Below are 23,824 nucleotides of genomic sequence, written 5' to 3' on the forward strand. Positions count from 1 at the left end.
TTGTTCCGGAGGACACGATGTCCACAGTTTCCAAAAACAATTTGAAATGTGGACTCGTCAGACCACAGAACACTTTTCCACTTTGCATCAGTCCATCTTAGATGAGCTCGGACCCAGCGAAGCTGGCAGCGTTTCTGGGTGTTGTTGATAAATGGCTTTCGCTTTGCATTGTAGAGTTTTAACTTGCACTTACAGATGTAGTGACCAACTGTAGTGTTCCTGAGCCCATACGGTGATATCCTTTACACACTGATGTCACTTTTTGATGCAGTACCAGCTGAGAGATCGAAGGTTCGTAATATCATCGCTTATGTGCAGTGATTTCTCCAGATTCTCTGAACCTTTTGATGATATTACGGACCGTAGATGGTGAAATCCCTAAATTCCTTGCAATAGCTCGTTGAGAAATGTTGTTCTTAAACTGTTAGACAATTTGCTCACACATTTGTTCACAAAGTGGTGACCCTCGCCCCGTCCTTGTTTGTGAATGACAATCAAATCAAATAATCGTTTCTTAGTAGCACAACTTGTACAAGCAATCGTTTATGACAGGGGTATCAAACCCATTTTAGCTCAGGGGCCGTATGGAGGAAAATATGTGCACACGCGGGCCGGGCTATTAAAATCATGGTTTTAAAACTAAAAAATAAAGACAACTTCAGATTGTTTTCTTTGTCTTACTTTGGCCAAAACTAGAACAAACACATTCTGAAAATATTACAATAAAAATATAGAAAAAAATACAGGCAGCGGTAAAGTTTAGATCCATGAAGGAAAAAAAAAGTGAATGAATGTTTATAATGAAATAAATGTATATACCGTATTTTTCGGACTATAAGTCGCAGTTTTTTTTTGATAGTTTGGCCGGGGGTGGGACTTATACTCAGGAGCGGCTTATGTGTGAAATTATTAACACATTACCGTAAAATATCAAATAATATTATTTAGCTCATTCACGTAAGAGACTAGATGTATAAGATTTCATCAGATTTAGCGATTAGGAGTGACAGATTGTTTGGTAAACGTATAGCATGTTCTATATGTTATAGTTATTTGAATGACTCTTACCATAATATGTTAGACTTAGACTTAGACAAACTTTAATGATCCATAAGGGAAATTGTTCAACACAGTAGCTCAGTTACAATGATGGAAAGTGTAAGGATGGAAAGGACAATGCAGGTATAAGTAGACTAATATAGTGATTAAAAAAAAACCGTTACGTTAACATACCAGGCACGTTCTCAGTTAGTTATTTATGCGTCATATAACGTACACTTATTCAGCCTGTTGTTCACTATTCTTTATTTATTTTAAATTGCCTTTCAAATGTCTATTCTTGGTGTTGGGTTTTATCAAATAAATTTCCCCCAAAAATGCAACTTATACTCCAGTGCGACTTATATATGTTTTTTTCCTTTTTTATTATGCATTTTCGGCCGGTACGACTTATACTCCGGAGCGACTTATCCTCCGAAAAATACGGTATGCATAAAAATGTGTTTTCTTTTGTATTATTTTTTTTAATGAATTAAGTAACATTTATGACAACCTTGTGAGATATAACAGGATAATGCATACATTTATCATTTGTTTTCAAAACGTTTACCAAAAAGTGGGACCCCAAAGATTTATTGTGGGACCCCATTTGTATGACTTGATGTGGTCCCTGGGTCCCCATTTAGAAAATTCCTAGCGCCAATACGCCATCAGTATTGGCAGCTGTGGCCTGCGGGCCGGTTCTAATACTAATGAAATATCATCCCGGAGGCCATAGAAAATTAATCCGTGGGCCGGATTTGGCCCCCGGGCCTTGACTTTGATACCCCTGGTTCATGACATCATGCAAGGCCTACCCGTTGAAAGTGTGTCCACTGGTGAAATAGTTTTATTGTGATGTCAGCCGAGCTCGGTTTGGGAAAGTGGTGGAAGACTACAGATGTTTTTCCCCCTCACCGTGAATCCTCTGTACCAATGAGAAAATAGTTTCTCATGAGTGCACCATGCCTTGTAGCTTGGGTAATCACCAACTCCATGAAAAAAAAAAACACTTGCAGTCCTGTTCTCCTCTTAGCCCACCCCCATTCCACCCCTTTTGTGCAGGTTCAGTGAGAAAACCCCCCCCCAAAAAAAAAAAAAAAAACAGCAGCTAAAATGGAGTACATGGAGCACAACGTGACATTATTGCAATATTGTAATTATGACAACATTGTGTGTTGACTTTATTTGCTGTTCTAACCATAATTAACAATTAGTTCTACATAACCCACTTGAATGGGGAGAAGAATAATGAAAAAGCTGTTTTCAGACGAGCCAATGAGACCCCTGAAGCTTCCGGAGTTTGGCCTTTCTTTAATCTAGGTCAAGTTTCACAAGGCTACCACAGTAGTGGACTTGAAAGCAGGAGGGTTTTACATGTGCATGTTAGTATCTCTATTCTCCTCCTCCCCTTTGTCTGTGGTCGCCACACAAACCAGACTGCCTGAGGAAAAGGAGGTATGTGCTTTTTTTTTTTTTTGCTTTTTTTTTTATCAGGTCAAAGTGAAGCAGAATGAAAGGCGCTTGTTAATCACTTGAACAGCTTCCGAATGGTGGACTTGTTGGCACGGTGTGCTGTGATTAGCATTCTGGGCGTTTACATTCCCAGGCTGAGTTTATTTAGCGGAAAAGAGGATGTGATCCAATAAAAAAACTTAAGGATTCAATTTTTAAATTGGTGCATTTTGGTATGGTAGTTGTTTTTTATCTCTGGGTTTAAGGGTAGATGTCCTCGTAATTACATTTCTCGCACAGTCAAAAGCGGCTCTTTCGCGCCGCCCTCGTGGCTCTTTTTTTTTTTCCAAAAATGTATGAAAATGGACAAAGATGAGGAAAAAAATATATATTTTGCTCTAATATGTTTTTTGTAGGAGGACAAACATGACACAAACCTTCCTAATTGTTAGAAATCCCACTGTTTACATTAAACACGCCTCATGGATGAGAGTATTTGCCGGGCACCAAGTCCTTGAACGCACCGTCGTTTGTTTACATGTACAACTTTCCTTGATGCTGCCACAGAAAGACGTGTTTTATGCCACTCCTTCTTTGTCTCTATTTGTCCATCAAACTTTTATGCTGTGCGTGAACAGAGGTGGGTAGTAACGCGCTACATTTACTCCGTTACATCTACTTGAGTAACTTTTGGGATAAATTGCACTTCTAAGAGTAGTTTTAATGCAACTTACTTTTACTTTTACTTGAGTATATTTATAGAGAAGAAACGCTACTTTTACTCCGCTACTTTTATCTACATTCAGCTCGCTACTCGCTACTAATTTTTATCGATCTGCTAATGCACGCTTTGTTTGTTTTGGTCTGTCAGACAGACCTTCAAAGTGCCTGCGTTACTGGTGACGTTTCACTCCGTTCCACCAATAAAATGCAGTCACTAGTGACGTTTGACTCCGTTCCACCAATCAGATGCAGTCACTGGTGACGTTGGACCAATCAAACAGAGCCAGGCGGTCACATGACCTGACTTAAACAAGTTGAAAAACTTATTGGGGTGTTACCATTTAGTGGTCAATTGTACGGAATATGTACTGTACTGTGCAATCTACTAATACAAGTTTCAATCAATCAATCAAAAGTGTGAAGGAAAAAAGACACTTTTTTTATTTCAAACGTACATCCCGTCACAAGCCTAAAGACTGACTGCACAGTTCCTGTCTTCACAATAAAAGTGCCGCTCCATCGCGCCTGCGCTTTCAAAACAAGAGTCTCCGAAAGCCAGCGCAAACAAGCTAGCAAGCTACGGAATTTGCCGCCAATATATTTCTTGTAAAGTGTGTGAAAACGAATATGGAAGCTGGACAAATAAGATACCAAAAACCAACCACTTTCATGTGGTATTAGACAGAAAGGAGGAACTTTTTTTCTCCTCCATTTGAAAACGTGGACGTTAAGCACTGCTGTCTGATTACAATCAATGCAAGTCATCAGAATCAGGTAATACACCAACTTATATTCTTGTCAACATGAAAGAAAGGAATCTATATGTGTTAAACATGCATGTATATTCATTAAAACACCTTTAACATGTAAACAAAAACGGCAAAATAAATAAATATAAATGATATACTGTATATATCAATGTATGTGTATATATATATATATATATATATATATATATATATATATATATATATATATATATATATATATATATATGATATGTGTGTGTATGTTACTCATCAGTTACTCAGTACTTGAGTAGTTTTTTCACAACATACTTTTTACTTTTACTCAAGTAAATATTTGGGTGACTACTCATTACTTTTACTTGAGTAATAAATCTCTAAAGTAACAGTACTCATACTTGAGTACAATTTCTGGCTACTCTACCCACCTCTGTGCGTGAATGCACAAAGGTGAGCTTTGTTGATGTTATTGACTCGTGTGGAGTGCTAATCAGACATATCTGGTCACTGCATGACTGCAAGCTAACATGCTATTTATGCTAGCTGTATGTACATAATGCATCATTATGCCTCGTATTTTAGGTATATTTGAGGTCATTTTATTTGCAGTTTCCGTGTCCTTCAACTTGAACACACACATCTTCATCTTATCTTATCTTTATCTTATCTTTAGCTTAACCTTCTCAGGGGCCTTGTGGTTAGAGTGTCCGCCCTGAGATCGACTCATACCAAAGACTATAAAAATGGGACCCATTACCTCCCTGCTTGGCACTCAGAATCAAGGGTTGGAATTGGGGGTTAAATCACCAAAATGATTCCTGAGCGCAGCCACCGCTGCTGCTCACTGCTCCCCTCACCTCCCAGGGGGTGGGACAAGGGGATGGGTCAAACGCAGAGAGTAATTTCACCACACCTAGTGTGTGTGTGACTATCAGTGGTACTTTAACTTTACTTTAACTTTACCTTTGGCTATTCTAACCAGTATTTTCCAGGAGTTATCACACCTCTGTTTTAGTAATGTTGTCCAATGTTAAAAATTTGTTGAATATGAATATGTATTACTTTTCTGTCAACAAAGATTTGCGTCAGCCTGCGACACATAGTCATTTTGATAGTAGGCTATTATAGCTAATATAGACACTTACATCATGTGTTGCCTTCATTATAACACTTATATAAGGCTTTGCATTTTTTGCGGCTCCAGACAGATTTATTTTTTGTATTTTTGGTCCAGTATGACTCTTTCAACATTTTGCCGACCCCTGCTTTAAAGTGTCCGTACAACGGACACATGAAGTAAAAGACACGTCAAGAAGACTAAAGCAGTGTGCCCGCTTTGTACAGTAGAGATAGGGAATGTGGCTACAAGCTTGAACGTTTAATGCTAATACTTCAGACTAAATGCAGCAATCGTTTGGCCAACAATTTGCAATTCAACACAAATTTTGATTCAAACCATATCTTGCAATATATTTGGTATACAGAATATATACAATATATATAACCTTCTCGATTGTGGTGGAGATTACATTCCCCTGGTAAGTGAATTTCCGCAAAGCAGATTGTTATGATAATCATATACATTTAAACAAGAGATATCCCAATAAACAATTTTTTTTGGCCTCCGATGCGTTCAGATTTTTTCACCTCAGGTCTGATCTGATTTTGAGTCCCGATCGGATACTTTGACAATAGATCATAGAAGTGAAAATGTGTCATAGCAAGCAACTAAAACAAACACATTTTTATACAGTTTTTGTTATTAAATGTATAATTTGCTAGTATTGAGTTATATGATGATGATTGGTGGTATTGAATGCTACAAACATTTTTTTCACAAAAAGAGTGGCAAGATAGTAACTAAACAAAAGAAAAGAAACTACTATCGGCTCCCATTCCAATTATTTGGGTTTTGGCCTCGAAGCTTTCCTGTATCCAGAGACTTACTTTCTGAGTTTGTAAACAATGACAAAAAACACACAAAATGTTATTGATAGGATGTCATCCACAGGAACATTTTTAAACGTTTTACTTGAATGCATGCCATTTCAATAAAAAGCCTATTCTATTTGCACAAAACTCGGTAACAGTTTTACCTAAACTTCTGTCAGACTGTATTTTGGAATGAAATTTGCCAGTCAGCACACCAGTCGGAGTCTCGTCACTCATTTTTATATGCATATATACAGTATATATATATATATATATATATATATATATATATATATATATATATATATATATATATATATGCATTGATCTGATCACTGACAATATAGCAGTTAAGGTAAAATGATAAATAAATGGGTTGTACTTGTATAGCGCTTTTCTACCTTCAAGGTACTCAAAGCGCTTTGACACTACTTCCACATTTACTCATTCACACACACACTGATGGAGGGAGCTGCCATGCAAGGCGCTAACCAGCACCCATCAGGAGCAAGGGTGAAGTGTCTTGCTCAGGACACAACGGACATGACGAGGTTGGTACTAGGTGGGGATTGAACCAGGGACCCTTGGGTCGCGCACGGCCATTCTTCCACTGCGCCACGCCGTCCCAAAAAAGAGCTTTGATGGGCAGAACAAACTGCATGATTAAATTAAGTGTGTACATGATTTTTTTTTGTGATTAATCACACATTTTGACAGCCCCAATATATATATATATATATATATATATATATATATATATATATATATATATATATATATATATATATATATGTATATATATATATATATATATATATATATATATATATAAGTGTGTGTGTATATATATATATTTATTTGCTTTATGCAAATTTGTGTTAAATAAACATTATGCTTTTTTAAACAACTCATCACAAAATGGACACAAAGACTCCGTCACACGCACACACACACACACGCACGCACACACGCACGCACGCACGCACGCACGCACGCACGCACGCACGCACGCACGCACGCACGCACGCACGCACGCACGCACACGCACACACATTCTTGTATGTGTTACCTTCTTGAGACCTCCGAAAAATGCCTACCTCTTTAGGACCACCCTTTCTAGATATATAAAGATGTGTATTTACACCATTAGTAATATATACAAACTATGCAAATATAAAAAAGGTAAGCTTTTACTTAATAATTTTTTGGGGGAATTTTTTGTTTGTAATTGTTTTTTACAGTAATTTTCATTATTTACTTCAAGTTATTACAGTATGTCTCAATAAAAAAAAATTTTGTTATTAATTTTGGCCATAGGGGCACTTTTAAAACCGACATACAGTCAATTTAAAAAATCCCTCCTTTTTGGAACCACCGTAATTTTGATATATTTCACCACCAGGGGTGCAAATGAGACATTCTCTATCAGATGCAATGGTTTTCCGTATTGGGACCATGATTTATGTCCTAACTTGTTCACCGGTCCTCATATGGAAGGTACTTTTCCTTGTTGATGTCTCAAGAAGGGTAGAAATACAAGAACACACACACGCACGCACACACACACACGCACACACGGACACACAAACACACGTTCTCTAACACATGCTTACCATTTCTGACACGAGCTCACTTTAAAAACAAGGACAATAAAAAAAAATGCTGAATGTGCGTGTTGGCAGATGCCTCCTCAGTCTTCATGACAGTTGGCGCATGCATCTGTTTTAGGCGGGCCCTCGTAGTCCACAATATTTGCTTAGTTGCAGATTTGGGGTTATTGACACCCATTTTTTTGTTGTTGTTGTTGTTAGTGGTGGACTTTCCGGCTTGCTCTTCCTCTGTCTGTCAGGCATTTCGGACACAACTTGCTCTAGTGATGACTGGGATGGTAGAGGAGGCGGATGAAGATGGCTTTGTTCTTGTCGAGAAAGCCACCTGCACTACGGTGCTAGCCGAAGGTCACAGAAATAAATGGTTCCATAGAGGAAATTAGCATTAACTCGCTATTGTTGCGTTGACAGTGCTGATAAATGTATTCGTTTGTATGTATGAATATATATATATATATATATATATATATTAGTGTTGTCCCCATACCAATTTATTGGTAACTGTACCAAAATGTATTTCGGTACTTTTTGGTACTTTTCCGTACTTTTCTAAATAAAGGTGACCACAAGAAGTGGCATTATTGGCTTCATTTTAACAAAAAATCTGAGGGTACATTAAAAATATGTTTCTTATTGCACGTTTGTCCTTAAATAAAAATAGTGAACATACACGACAAATTGTCTTTTAGTAGTAGTAAACAAACAAAGGCTCCTAATTAGTCAGCTGACGTATGCAGTATTATATTGTGTCATTTTCCCTTCTATTATTTTGTCAACATTATTAAGGACAAGTGGTAGAAAATGTATTATTAATCTACTTTTTCATTTACTGTTAATATCTGGTTATTTTCTCTTTTAACATGTTCTATCTACACTTCTGTTAAAATGTAATAATCACTTATTCTTCTGTTGTTTGATACTTTACATTAGTTTTGGATGACACCACACATTTAGGTATCAATCCGATACCAAGTAGTTACAGGATCATACATTGGTCATATTCAAAGTCCTCATGTGTCCAGGGACATATTTCCTGGATTTATTTATACATAATATACATTTAAAAAAACGAAAGAAGATGTTGTGATGCCAAAAAATATTGATGTAATCATAGTAGTATCGACTAGATACGCACCTGTACTTGGTATCATTACAGTGGATGTTAGCTAGCTAGCCATGTCTTAAATCACCTCTTCCTGAGGGCATTTCAGTGTTATAACTTCACCTTTATCGTTAGTTTTTAAGCCAAAATGCGTCCGTTCTCCCTTTTCTGTCTACACACTGTGTCTGCTTGTAAGTACTCCGTGAATGTGCGCTACCGAACATGCTCGTCTGCTCGTAAAACCAACAATGACACGAGGTGACGACGATGCGGGCGCGGTGGGGAGCGGGACCGGTACTTTTAAGAGGCAGTATAGTACCGAATATGATTCGTATCGCGGTACTATACTAATACCGGTATACCGTGCAACCCTATTATATATATATATATATATATATATATATATATATATATATAGTCAAGGTTTCTGTGGTTTATCCGTTATACAGTGCTCAATACCGGGGTAGCGGAATATACATTTGGTCAGAAAAAAACACAGAGGCCATTTCTTCCCTACAAGCCTGTTTCGCAGGTTTCCCTGCTCTTTGGGGGATCCCTGAAGAGCTTGTAGGGATGAAATAGCCTCTGTGTTTTTTCCTGACCTAACGTATATATATATATATATATATATATATATATATATATATATATATATATATATATATATATATATATATACCTGTGTGTATATATAGTGTGTGTATATATATATATATATATATATATATATATATATATATATATATATATATATATATATATATATATATATATATATATCTTTTCCCTGAACTTAATATAGAGCTTGGGAGTAGAGTCCTATAATGACACATATATATATATATATATATATATATATATATATATATATATATATATATATATATATATATATATATATATATATATATCAGTGACGTGCGGTGAGGTTGATGGCTGGTGAGGCACTGACTTCATCACAGTCAGATTTACAAACATATGAACCCTAAAGAGTATCTTATTCACCATTTGATTGGCAGCAGTTAACGGGTTATGTTTAAAAGCTCATATCAGCATTCTTCCCTGCTTGGCACTCAGCATCAAGGGTTGGAATTGGGGGTTAAATCACCAAAAATTATTCCCAGGCGCGGCGCCGCTGCTGCCCACTGCTCCCCTCACCTCCCAGGGGGTGATCAAGGGGATGGGTCAAATGCAGAGGACAAATGTCATTACACCTAGTGTGTGTGTGACAATCATTGGTACTTTAACTTAACTTTAACTTTACACATACAAACTGTAGCACACAAAAAAGCACATTTAATAAAAAAAACTTTATTATGGTCTTACCTTTACTTAGAAATTAAGTCCATGCGCCGCAACTAAAGCCCTCACTTAAACTTTCCACGTGCAAGATTGAATCTATTTAAAAAAGTGTAACCGAGGGTTTATAAATGTCGCCTATACTGTATGAAACTACAAAATAACAAACATGGAGGCTCCAGTTTACACGAGGACCACTTTATTTACCTTCTTTCAAAAACCTCCGCAACGTGACATCACTTCCACTCTTAGCGCCTTCAAAATAAGAGCTCAAGGCATATACTGTATAACAGCGCATAACAGGAACTTAACATCACAAAGAGGAAAGCCCATGAAAATAGGTTACAAAAGTTATTTAATAAGAAGCCAAAAAGTGCAAAAACAATAATGTTCGTGTTGGAGGAGTTGTGAATTAGGTACACCTGCAGTCTGCAGGTGTATCTAATGTTGTGTCCCTGCAGTCATTCACAACTCCTCCAACACCAACATTATTGTTTTTGCACTTTTTGGCTTCTTATGAAATATTTTTTTAAAATAGATTCAATCTTGTACGTGGAAAGTTTAAGTGTGGGCTTTAGTTGATATAACAATTCTACGGCGGGGGTGCAGGAGGCGAGCCTCAGCCAGTGCGTCTTTTGCAGCCGTTTTATGATCGCTCAGCACAAGAAATACTTTACACACATACAGTTGTTGACAAAATACACTGTACATTATATACCTCAGCTAACTAAACTATGGAAATGTATAATATAGTTCATATAGCAATACAGTCTCACTGCACAGCAGGCCAGCAGTTAGCCGAGTCATTGCGCAATCCATGTTGCGGCACTGAGTGACGTGCCTCAACTGGCTGCTGTTCACCGCACCGTCTCTTCTCAGTATTTGAACGGCAAATGTGAAAATTCAGCGATTTTGAATAAAAATAATCTAAAACTGGTGAAGTTAAATGGAAAATAACTTTATAGTATAATCACTGGATACATATAACAATTTAATTTTTTTTTTTTTCTTTTTACATTTTTTTTCTTTCCATGATGGCAGGTGAGGCCCCGCCTCACCTGCCTCTAGTGCACTGATATATATATATATATACAATATATCTGTGTGTATATATAGTGTGTATATATATCTTTTCCCTGAACTTAATATAGAGCTTGGGAGTAGAGTCCTATAATGAAAGTTTGGTCGTCAGTCACTGTAACTTCACAGTACAACTACCATGTATTTTGCCTCTAATCAATGTCGAGTGCAGTGGCCTTCCTATCTGTGCTCTGTGAGGGACATGTGTTTGTTTATTGCATCCCCAAAGCAAGAATTCTGAGCGATGCGGTCTGATTCATTAATTTGGTTGCTTGGGGTCACTGCCCGCCACACCGCATTGGAAGTTATTCTGAGCTTCATGTACATTCCAGATGCCGAGGACTTGATTTCTGCACACAAACAGATTTTAAAGTGATGCGCATGAGCAAAGCTCAGTGTTTACTCGGGGAATTAATTGATTGATTTCACACTATACGAAAATGTGCATTGGTGTTATTATTCTTTCAATCTTTCTTGAGGCCCTCAAAAAAAGAAAAAATACGCAACTGACTTGTAACAGAGTCAACAAAAATAAAAGCGTGGCCGTACTGTTGAGAGATAAGACACTGTTTAAATTGCTTTTGTTCTGGCTATTGAGTTCAATTCAAGTTTCGGCACCAGAGGCTAGATATTCCTATCTCCTAACTGTGCACACTCTCCATTGAATAGTCGCTGTAAAGAAACCTTTGTGTTCATCAAGTTACACCCTCACATGTGCTGAATCTTGTCCTCCGGCTCTTTTTTCTTTATGAAGTCCGACTATAGCCAAAGTGTTGTTGGGTTTGGCATTGTGTAGATTTAAAAAATGAAAGACTTGAAATTACTGAATCAATTAATATGCTTCTTAAACTGTAATTTGAGTTATCTATGGAGCACATTGTGATGTGGACAAGAAAGTAAACATTGTGTGTGGCTAATGAAATGTGCATGAACTGGGAGCAATTGATTAATAGCAATAAATCTGTGTCCACATTTAATCACTCGTGGTAAATTTACTTTATTTTGGCTCCTGGCAAGTAATGCAACAACAAAGATTCTCCACACATTTCTTCCTGGGTTGTCCTCTTTCTTCTACCGCCTTCATCTCAAATTGTGTCACTATATTAGTACTAGACATGCTTTAAGCTAGAAAAAAAACTTGGACTTGCAGTTTAAATTGACTGAAACCAGACTAGAGAACGCAACATTTGGAAATACTGTACTGGAACGTAAAGAAAACATGACCAAAAATCTACACAGCTGTGAATTTTACATGAAACGGTCTACACTTGACGTCTAGTTTAGCTGGTGTGAGTTCTGCTTATGGAAGTTTATTTTGTTATGCAAATTAGCGCCACATTTAGGACGTAAAACAGTAGAATATTTTTTAAAAATGCCGTTTAAATTGACTGAAACCAGACTGGAGAACTCAACATTTCGAAATACTGTACTGGATCGTAAAGAAAACATGACCAAAAATCTACACAACTATGTATATTACATGAAACGGACTACACTTGACGTCTAGTTTAGCTGGTGTGAGTTCTGCATATGGAAGTAATTTTGTTATGCAAATTAGCACCACATTTAGGACTTAAACAGTAGAATATAAAAAAAATGCAGTTTGAATTGACTGAAACCAGACTGGAGAACTCAACATTTCAAAATACTGTACTGGAACGGAAAGAAAACATGACCAAAAATCTACAAAACTGTGAATTTAACATGAAACGGACTACACTTGACGTCTAGTTTAGCTGGTGTGAGTTCTGCATATGGAAGTTTATTTTGTTATGCAAATTAGCGCCACATTTAGGACGTAAAACAGTAGAATATATAAAATATTTGCCGTTTAAATTGACTGAAACCAGACTGGAGAACTCAACATTTGGAAATACTGTACTGGAACGGAAAGAAAACATGACCAAAAATCTACACAACTGTCAATATTACATGAAACGGACTACACTTGACGTCTAGTTTAGCTGGTGTGAGTTCTGCATATGGAAGTTTATTTTGTTATGCAAATTAGCACCACATTTAGGACTTAAACAGTAGAACATAAAAAAAATGCAGTTTAAATTGACTGAAACCAGACTGGAGAACTCAACATTTCAAAATACTGTACTGGAACGGAAAGAAAACATGACCAAAAACCTACACAACTGTGAATTTTACATGAAACGGACTACACTTGACGCCTAGTTTAGCTGGTGTGAGTTCTGCATATGGAAGTAATTTTTGTTATGCAAATTAGCACCACATTTAGGACGTAAAACAGTAGAATATTTTTTTTAAATGCCGTTTAAATTGACTGAAACCAGACTGGAGAACTCAACATTTCGAAATACTGTACTGGAACGGAAAGAAAACATGACCAAAAATCTACGCAACTGTGTATATATTACATGAAACGGACTACTCTTGACATCTAGTTTAGCTGGTGTGAGTTCTGGGTTAAGTTTTGGAGTTATTTTTATGAAGAGCAATCCATTTTTTGGGTTATAAGGGTATTATTTTAACTCAATTTCAGGGTTTTCAAAACTATGAACCATAGTTCGGTTGTTTTTCAATGAGTAACGCATTTTTGGGTGAAAGGCTTTTTTTTATTAAAAAGGTACTTTTTTCTTGAAGGGAATTTTATTAAGGATTAATTTCATTAACATTATTTACAATCACACATCTTATGTACATGAAAATATTTGAGCATGCTGTATAGAACTACTCATGTCATGATCTGTCATGTTTGTCCAGTTTTTGACTCCCTCTATTCCTGTTTTGAGCACCCCTGGGTTTGTGTTTTAGTTGCCATGACTGCTGATTGTTTTCACTTGCCTCTGATTAGTGTTCGGGCCGCTCACCTGCTCCTGGATACCCCCAAACAATGTTCCCTCTAATTTTCCATCTGATTTGCAGGTTGTTTGATTGATCGATTGAAACTTTTACTAGCAGATTGCAAAAGAAGAGAATACATTATATGAAACAATACAGTTTACACAGTACAGTACATATTCCGTACAATTAACCACTAAATGGTAACACCCGAATAAGTTTTTCAACTTGTTTAAGTCGGGGTCCACGTTAATCAATTCATGGTAATGTGTGTAAGGTGTGTAATTTGTTGTGAGTTCATGCACTGTGTTGGTTTTGTTCTTTGAACAAGGTGATGTTCATGCACAGTTCATTTTGTGCACCAGTAAAAAAACAACTTTTTCTTGAATTTGAAAAAAAACTAAACATTTTATTTTTCACTAAAGAAGGGTTCGGTGAATGCTGGTGGGGTTCGATACCTCCAACAAGGTTAAGAACCACTGCTTTAGAGTATATTTTAATGGAATAAAAATAATTTTGATCAGTAGTTGGGAATGAGTAGAACAAACCAGCAGTAAAATGTATAATTTTTAACCTACTATTGGGTCAAGGAGCGCTAAATTGCGCAACCCAATAGTTGGGTTTGGTATAACCCAACATTGTAGTGAGCATAACTCAGTTTTTGTGTTAAATAAATTCAACCCCATAGTTGGGTTATGAATCAACCAATTTTGAGTTAGCATAACTCAACTTTTGAGTTAAATAATTTAACACATAGTTTGGTTGGGAATAACCCAACATTAAGTTATAACTAGAGATGTCCGATAATGGCTTTTTTGCCGATATCCGATATTCCGATATTGTCCAACTCTTAATTACCGATTCCGATATCAACCGATACCGATATATACAGTCGTGGGATTATCACATTATTATGCCTAATTTTGTTGTGATGCCCCCTGGATGCATTAAACAATGTAACAAGGTTTTCCAAAATAAATCAACTCAAGTTATGGGAAAAAAATGCCAACATCGCACTGCCATATTTATTATTGAAGTCACAAAGTGCATTATTTTTTTAACATGCCTCAAAACAGCAGCTTGGAATTTGGGACATGCTCTGGGACATGAGGAGGTTGAGGTGGGCGGGGTTGGGGGGGCGGGGGGGATAGCGGGGGGTGTATATTGTAGCGTCCCGGAAGAGTTAGTGCTGCAAGAGGTTCTGGGTATTTGTTCTGTTTTGTTTATGTTGTGTTAGGATGCGGATATTCTCCCGAAATGTGTTTGTCATTCTTGTTTGGTGTGGGTTCACAGTGTGACGCATTTTTGTAACAGTGTTAAAGTTATTTATACGGCCACCCTCAGTATGACCTGTATAGCTGTTGACCAAGTATGCATGGCATTCACTTGTGTGTGTGAAAAGCCGTAGATACTATGTGATTGGGCTGGCATGCAAATGCAGTGCCCTTAAGGCACGCCCCCAATATTGTTGTCTGGGTGGAAATCGGGAGAAATTCGGGAGAATGGTTGCCCCGGGAGATTTTCGGGAGGGGCACTGAAATTCGGGAGTCTCACGTTAAAATCGGTAGGGTTGGCAAGTATGACTGGGAGACGCAACTGCTCTGTACTTCTCCCTATGTCCGTGTACCACTCTGTACAGCGGCGTTTTAAAAAGTCATACATTTTACTTTTTGAAACCGATACCGATAATTTCTGATCTTACATTTTAAAGCATTTATCGGCCGATAATATCGGCAGTCCGATATTTTAGGACATCTCTAGTTATAACTCAACTTTTTGGTTAAATAATTCAACGCAAAAGTTGGGTTGAAAAAATGTACCCAAAATGTTGAGTTAAAATAACTCAAACAAGGGGTTTGTCCTTTTCTGAACCAGCAGTTGGGTTAAAATTGGATTATTTTTTTAACTCAACATTTTTTAGTGTGTAGTTTTGTATTCTATTTTTCTGACAATGGTGATGCTTTCTAATCGTAATCATTTTCTCTTCATTTTCGTCAGCATGTGATGGTGACCACTGGGGCCCTCACTGCAGTCACAGATGTCAGTGCCAGAACAAGGCTCTGTGCAACCCCATCACCGGAGCCTGTATCTGCACTCCTGGGTACAAAGGTTGGCGCTGTGAAGAGGCATGTGACGTTGACACCTATGGTAATGGTTGCCAGCAGAAATGCCAGTGCCAGAATGGAGCTCGCTGTCACCATGTGACTGGAGAATGCAAGTGCTCATCTGGATACACCGGAGCTTTGTAAGTCTGCAATGACAATGTGACGGTCTGCATCAAATCCTAACAGTAATATGAAGAACTTATTATTACATGTTACATCTAGCCTTGGTCTTTTCCTGCAGCTGACTATACAACATTACTATAGTGCGGGGGTCACCAACCTTTTTGAAACCAAGAGCTACTTCTTGGGTACTGATTAATGCGAAGGGCTACCAGTTTGATACACACTTAAATAAATTGCCAGAAATAGCCAATTAGCTCAATTTACCTTTAACTCTATGTTATTATTAATAATTAATGATATTTATCTCATCTTAATGATTTCTCACAATAAATATATATAGAAACAGATAAATATCAATATGCAACACTTTATTTTTATATTTTCTCTAAGTGCACATTTTTCAAATTGAACATTTTCAAATGATCACTTCTAAGACAGTCTTGTGAAATCACAATATCCCATTTTAACTAGCTAGCCACTAACATTTTTTAACAAATCATGAAATACTTTGCACCATGTTTGTACAAATAATAACTCATGTAAAATACAAAAGTCAACTCTCACATTTTTAAATAAATCATGTCACACTTTGAACTGGACACCAAATCTGTTATCTGTTTCTTTGTCAGTTATTGAAGACCAAGTCTTTAAAATATTTTCTTGGATTTTCAAATTCTATTGGAGTTTTGTCTCTCTTAGAATTAAAAATGTCGAGCAAAGCGAGACCAGCTCGCTAGTAAATAAATAAAATTTAAAAAATAGAGGCAGCTCACTGGTAAGTGCTGCTATTTGAGCTATTTTTAGAACAGGCCAGCGGGCTACTCATCTGGTCTTACGGGCGACCTGGTGCCCACGGGCACCGCGTTGGTGCCCCCTGCTATGTGTCAAAGCTAAAAGCTAAGCAGAGCTGCAATGCAGAACAGTTAAGTACATATGAGCAGGGGCGCCGCTAGGGATTTTGGGCCCCATGAAAAGAATCTTTACAGGGCCCCCAACACAGTGTCATTATTTTTTCTGTATTATAATTTCATCATCATTAGGGGCCTCTCTGGGCCCCCCTCCATCATGGGCCCCTAGAATCCGTCTCCTTTACCCCCCCTTTTCGGCGCCCCTGCATATGAGCCATATTAGACATAAAAAATATAGATTCATTTAATTTATGTTGAAAACTGTCAAAATTCTTGTTTTCTTCACGCCTGGGTTCAAATTCAATGCAGGATTGTTATGAGATTAAGACATCAATTGTCTGTGACCACCATACTTGCCAACCTTGAGACCTATGATTTCGGGAGATGGGGGGGGGGGGGGGTGCAATGCTTTGCAGCCAGTAGCACAGCCTTTGAAGGAGCATAGGTATGGGCAGCATCTGTGAAATTTAATTTGCAGTAGAGGAGTGAGTTTAGGGTTGAATTGTCCGTCGTCGTTCTATTCTCTGTCACTCGTCGTCGCCATGACTGTCTCTTCTTCGTTCTTCTGCTTCGTCTCCTTCTTGTTGTGTGCGCAGTTGTGCACTCTCCAAAAGCCGTAGATGTTATGACGTGACTGCGCCGGCACGCTGTTTATATGGAGGAAAAGCGGACGTGACGACAGGCTGTCCTCACTGTTGTTCGGCTGGAAATCGGGAGAAATTCGGGAGAATGGTTGTCCCGGGAGATTTTCGGGATAGGCACTGAAATTCGGGAGTCTCCGTGAAAATTTGGGAGGGTTGGCAAGTATGGTGACCACAGTTGAGTTATTTAAAAGTATTAAAAATAATTTGTGTATTATTTATTACCATGTAAATCTCTGCTAACAGTGTTGGAAACCTCCAACCTAGGGTTGAAGAGCAAAGTTTGCATGCTAATTTTAGCATACCAACAAAGAAGCATTTAGCATACTTACATTATACCACCAAGAAGGGAATCCTTGATTTTGTTTAGGTTTAAATGTCGAAATTAGCAAAAACTTTAGAATAAAATAAAAACAGTTATTGTACTGGCGCAAAGTAATGAATGAAACACAAACAACAAAGATTTTGTGATATTACAAATATAAATCGAATCAGAATCAGATTTATTGGCCAAGTATGTTTAACACATAAGGAATATGACTTGGTGGACTCTGCTCACTTTGTTCAATGCAAGAAACAAAGCAACAACTACAAGAGAGCACAATTCCGGGGCGCCATCTTGGTATCATCAGTTTCGTATCAACCATTTACTGATACTATATTTGGTATCACTACTGTCAATGTTTGTATTGATCTGTGCCCACCTCTGTTTACATTCAGGAGCTCAAGCTTAGTGGTTAGCATGACTTCTGTATCTTCATACGTAGCGTACAGCATGTTTAGCTATTTCTTGTCCCCCACCCGTGATAATAATACTCGGAAGAAACTTACTTTATGTGCCGCCAACTCACTAACGGGTCAGCTACGTTGTTTTGTAGACGCAATTGTTTGCTTGTCGCTGTCAAATTTGAGGGACCGAGCTAGACTGTGTCTTCAGCATGCATTATCACGATATGACGATAGTGTTATAATCTCTATCGTCGGCCAAATTTGTATCATTTATATTGTTAATCGTTTATATCGCACATCCCTAGTGATAAACTTAATTTGTATTCGGCAAATGACGGATAATACATCGATAGTAACAAAAAGCCTAGCAGAGCTAAGAGAAGTTCAAACCAGAGTATGTCATACATGACTGCATATGTAATAGCTGAAATGTGGGTACTCGAATACCTTTGCAGAGTCTACACATGGATGCATTCATTTTAACATGACGATGCCGTGTTTGTCCTCAGTTGTGAGGACTTGTGCCCTCCAGGTAAACATGGACAACAGTGTGAAGAGAGGTGCCCGTGTCAGAATGGCGGAGTTTGTCATCACGTGACCGGAGAGTGCTCGTGTCCAGCAGGATGGATGGTATACACACATTCCCTCATTGTCACATTTAACGAGTTGTGTACGTCTCCATAACCAGTGTTCATAATATTGGCGGTATATACTAATGGTGTTAGTTACGTTGTTACCTTTACTAGTGATTAGAGATGTCCGATAATGGCTTTTTTGCCGATATCCGATATTCCGATATTGTCTAACTCTTAATTACCGATTCCGATATCAATCCATACCGATATATACAGTCGTGGAATTAACACATTATTATGCCTAAATTTGTTGTGATGCCCCGCTGGATGCATTAAAGCATCTTTACCATAACTTTACCATAAATTGATTAACGTGGACCCCGACTTAAACAAGTTGAAAAACGTATTCAGGTGTTACCATTTAGTGGTCAATTGTACGGAATATGTACTGTACTGTGCAATCTAATACAAGTTTTAATCAATCAATCAAAAACATGGTTTTCCAAAATAAGAGAACAACTTCAACTCTAGTTATGGAAAAAAATGCCAACATGGCACTGCCATATTTATTATTGAAGTCACAAAGTGCAGCGGCAGGGTGTATATTGTAGCGTCCCGGAAGAGTTAGTGCTGCAAGGGGTTCTGGGTATTTGTTCTGTTGTGTTTATGTTGTGTTACAATGCGGATGTTCTCCCAAAATGTGTTTTTCATTCTTGTTTGGTGTGGGTTCACAGTGTGGCGCATATTTGTAACAGTGTTAAAGTTGTTTATACGGCCACCCTCAGTGTAACCTGTATGTCTGTTGATCAAGTATGCCTTGCATTCACTCATGTGTGTGTAAAAGCCGCATATATTATGTGACTGGGCCGGCACGCTGTTTGTATGGAGGAAACGCGGACGTGACGACAGGTCGTAGAGGACGCTAAAGGCAGTGCCTTTAAGGCATGCCCTCAATAATGTTGTCCGGGTGGAAATCGGGAGAATGGTTGACCCGGGAGATTTTCGGGAGGGGCACTGAAATTCGGGAGTCTCCCGGGAAAATCGGGAGGTTGAAACCGATACCGATAATTTCCGATATTACATTTTAATGCATTTATCGGTCGCTAGCCTGCTGGCCGATATTATCGGACATCTCTACTAGTAATGAGTAATCTAATTAATTACTTTTAGGCCCATTACAACGCCGATGTTACCTGGCACGCTACTTGTGATGTGGTTTTATGTCAACAACAAGACAGCGTCATAAGTTCAGCAAATTCAAGGCAGGAAATATGTTTTCACTAGTGCACGCAACAAGCGGCACGGCATTAAAATGAACTTGATATCAAACAGGAAGAGGCACCATCACACTAGGATACAGCAGACAACAACATACGCACATGTACACGGTGGGAATAACGAACAAGGAATCAATGATTGAAGTGACAAACTTGCCATCCAAACAATACACCGTTTGTTGACAAGAAGATATGACAGCCACCAGAGTACATTCCATCTCTTTATTAACCAGAGGTAACACCATGTAGTAAAAAGATTCAAAAGAACTGGGCGCTGCTAACCGCTAAACCTAAGAAACACGGCTCTGTTGAAACTCTTGATGATGTCACATGTTACCTAGGCAACAGGCCCCACCTTTTAAAGGCACACACACTGTGCTCTCATAGGAAACGTCGCTCAACTGTATATGCCAGATATTTGTATTGTTGTTATTTTTTGGTAAGGTATTAATTACTTTCCCTAGAAATTCATTAAAGAGTAATTCCGTTGTACTTTTTTTGATAAAGTAACGAGTAACTACAATTAAGCCTGCTCAGTGGCCTTGTGGTTAGAGTGTCCGCCCTGAAATTGGTAGGTCGTGAGTTCAAACCCCGGCCGTGTCATACCAGAGACTATAAAAATGGGACCCATTGCCTCCCTGCTTTGCACTCAGCATCAAGGGTTTGGAATTACCAAATTGATTCCCGAGCGCGGCCACCGCTGCTGCTGCTGACTGCTCCCCTCACCTCCCAGGGGGTGGAACAAGGGGATGGGTCAAATGCAGAGGGTAATTTCACCACACCTAGTGTGTGTGTGACTATCAGTGGTACTTTAACTTAAACTTTAATATATACTTTTTTAAAGTAATTTATTTGTACAAAGTAACAGAAAAAAACTTTATTTTTTTAAACTCGCATTATGATTTAATTTAATGTTTAGGTCATATGTCCCGGCTGAGGATTGGCTCATCGTCCTCTGCAACAAAAGGCAAGATTGTGAGCCATTTGGCAACCAGGGATTGACAAAAAAGAAGATTTAATCTGTTTCGTTATTGTCATGATAGTGTCACCATTTTTTATGTCAACAACTTCAAATAGGGGGCTGAGGGGGATTGCATCGGGGTCGGGTGCAAAGTGAGCTGGGCAGCAGTTGAAAGCAGGGAACTTGGTGGTCTGATCCTCGGACAGGGGTGCCCACACTTTTTCTACAGGTGAGCTACTTTGCAATTGACCAAGTTGAGGGGATCTACCTGATTCGTATATGAAAGAGACCTTTTTGTGAACAAGTTAAAGGTGTTTAATGATAATACAAACCCTGTTTCCATATGAGTTGGGAAATTGTGTTAGATGTAAATATAAACGAAATACAATGATTTGCAAATCCTTTTCAACCCATATTCAATTGAATACACTACAAAGACAACATATTTGATGTTCAAACTCATAAACTTTATTTTTTTTTTCAAATAATAATTAGAATTTCATGGCTGCAACACGTGCCAAAGTAGTTGGGAAAGGGCATGTTCACCACTGTGTTACATGGCCTTTCCTTTTAACAACACTCAGTAAACGTTTGGGAACTGAGGAGACACATTTTTTAAGCTTCTCAGGTGGAATTCTTTCCCATTCTTGCTTGATGTACAGCTTAAGTTGTTCAACAGTCCGGGGGTCTCCGTTGTGGTATTTTAGGCTTCATAATGCGCCACACATTTTCAATGGGAGACAGGTCTGGACTACAGGCAGGCCAGTCTAGTACCCGCACTCTTTTACTATGAAGCCACGTTGATGTAACACGTGGCTTGGCATTGTCTTGCTGAAATAAGCAGGGGCGTCCATGGTAACGTTGCTTGGATGGCAACATATGTTGCTCCAAAACCTGTATGTACCTTTCAGCATTAATGGCGCCTTCACAGATGTGTAAGTTGCCCATGTCTTGGGCACTAATACACCCCCATACCATCACAGATGCTGGCTTTTCAACTTTGCGCCTATAACAATCCGGATGGTTCATTTCCTCTTTGGTCCGGAGGACACGACGTCCACAGTTTCCAAAAACAATTTGAAATGTGGACTCGTCAGACCACAGAACACTTTTCCACTTTGTATCAGTCCATCTTAGATGAGCTCAGGCCCAGCGAAGCCGACGGCGTTTCTGGGTGTTGTTGATAAACGGTTTTTGTTTTGCATAGGAGAGTTTTAGCTTGCACTTACAGATGTAGCGACCAACTGTAGTTACTGACAGTGGGTTTCTGAAGTATTCCTGAGCCCATGTGGTGATATCCTTGACACACTGATGTCTCTTGTTGATGCAGTACAGCCTGAGGGATCGAAGGTCACGGGCTTAGCTGCTTACGTGCAGTGATTTCTCCAGATTCTCTGAACCCTTTGATGATATTACGGACCGTAGATGGTGAAATCCCTAAATTCCTTGCAATAGCTAGTTGAGAAAGGTTTTTCTTAAACTGTTCAACAATTTGCTCACGCATTTGTTGACAAAGTGGTGACCCTCGCCCCATCCTTGTTTGTGAATGACTGAGCATTTCATGGAATCTACTTTTATACCCAATCATTGCACCCACCTGTTCCCAATTTGCCTGTTCACCTGTGGGATGTTCCAAATAAGTGTTTGATGAGCATTCCTCAACTTTATCAGTATTTATTGCCACCTTTCCCAACTTCTTTGTCACGTGTTGCTGGCATCAAATTCTAAAGTTAATGATTATTTGCAAAAAAAAAATGTTTATCAGTTTGAACATCAAATATGTTGTCTTTGTAGCATAGTCAACTGAATATGGGTTGAAAATTATTTGCAAATCATTGTATTCCGTTTATATTTACATCTAACACAATTTCCCAACTCATATGGAAACAGGGTTTGTATGAAAGAGACCTTTTTGTGAACAAGTTAAAGGTGTTTAATGATAACACAAAGTACCAATGATTGTCTCACACACACACTCGGTGTGGTGAGATTATCCTCTGCATTTGACCCATCACTCTCACCCCCCGGGAGGTGAGGGGATCAGTGAGCAGCTGCGGTGGCCTTGCCCAGGAATCATTTTTGGTGATTTAACCCCCAATTCCAACCCTCGATGCTGAGTGCAAGCATGTTTAACACATACAGATTCCTTTCTTTCATGAAGACAAGAATATAAGTTGGTGTATTACCTGATTCTGATGACTTGCATTGATTTGAATCAGACAGTAGTGCTGATAACGTCCACATTTTTGAATGGAGGAGAAAAAAAGTCCTCCTCTCTGTCCAATACCACATGAAAGTGGTTGGTTTTTGGCATCTTATTTGTCCAGATTCCATACTCGTTTTTATACACTTTACAAGAAATACATTGGCGGAAAATTCCGTAGCTTGCCAGCTTTCTGAGACTCCTATTTTGTTAGCGCAGGCAGGATGAGGCAGCGCTTTTATTGTGAAGATAGGAACTGTGCAGTCGGTCTTTAGAGTTTTGACGGCAGGTATGGCGCGAGAGTCTGTTGAAATAAAAAAATGTTTCTTGCCTTCCTGTCGGTCATTTTTTCTTAATAATGATCTCGCAGCAGCCAGCGTCATCTCAGAAGACCCTCGGGTGCCTTGAATGTCAATCAAGTGATGTCTTAGTGAAGATTGATGATCGCAAATTTTTAGAACTATTTTTTTAAAGCCTGGCTGGCGATCGACTGACACACCCTCCAC

The 23,824-nt window shown here is 38.4% G+C and overlaps 1 protein-coding gene across 1 annotated transcript in view; it reads left to right on the forward strand.

Moving 5' to 3' along the window:
- megf10 (multiple EGF-like-domains 10) overlaps window positions 1–23,824 on the forward strand; it is a 122,677-nt gene that overhangs the window by 21,019 nt on the left and 77,834 nt on the right. The window contains exons 6-7 of the mRNA XM_061980720.2: window positions 15,795–16,041; window positions 18,812–18,932. Of these exons, the coding sequence (XP_061836704.2) occupies window positions 15,795–16,041; window positions 18,812–18,932 (368 nt within the window). The remainder of the gene's footprint in view (window positions 1–15,794; window positions 16,042–18,811; window positions 18,933–23,824) is intronic.

Source organism: Nerophis lumbriciformis, linkage group LG20 (assembly GCF_033978685.3).
Source record: "Nerophis lumbriciformis linkage group LG20, RoL_Nlum_v2.1, whole genome shotgun sequence".
Classification (NCBI taxonomy): Eukaryota; Metazoa; Chordata; class Actinopteri; order Syngnathiformes; family Syngnathidae; genus Nerophis; species Nerophis lumbriciformis.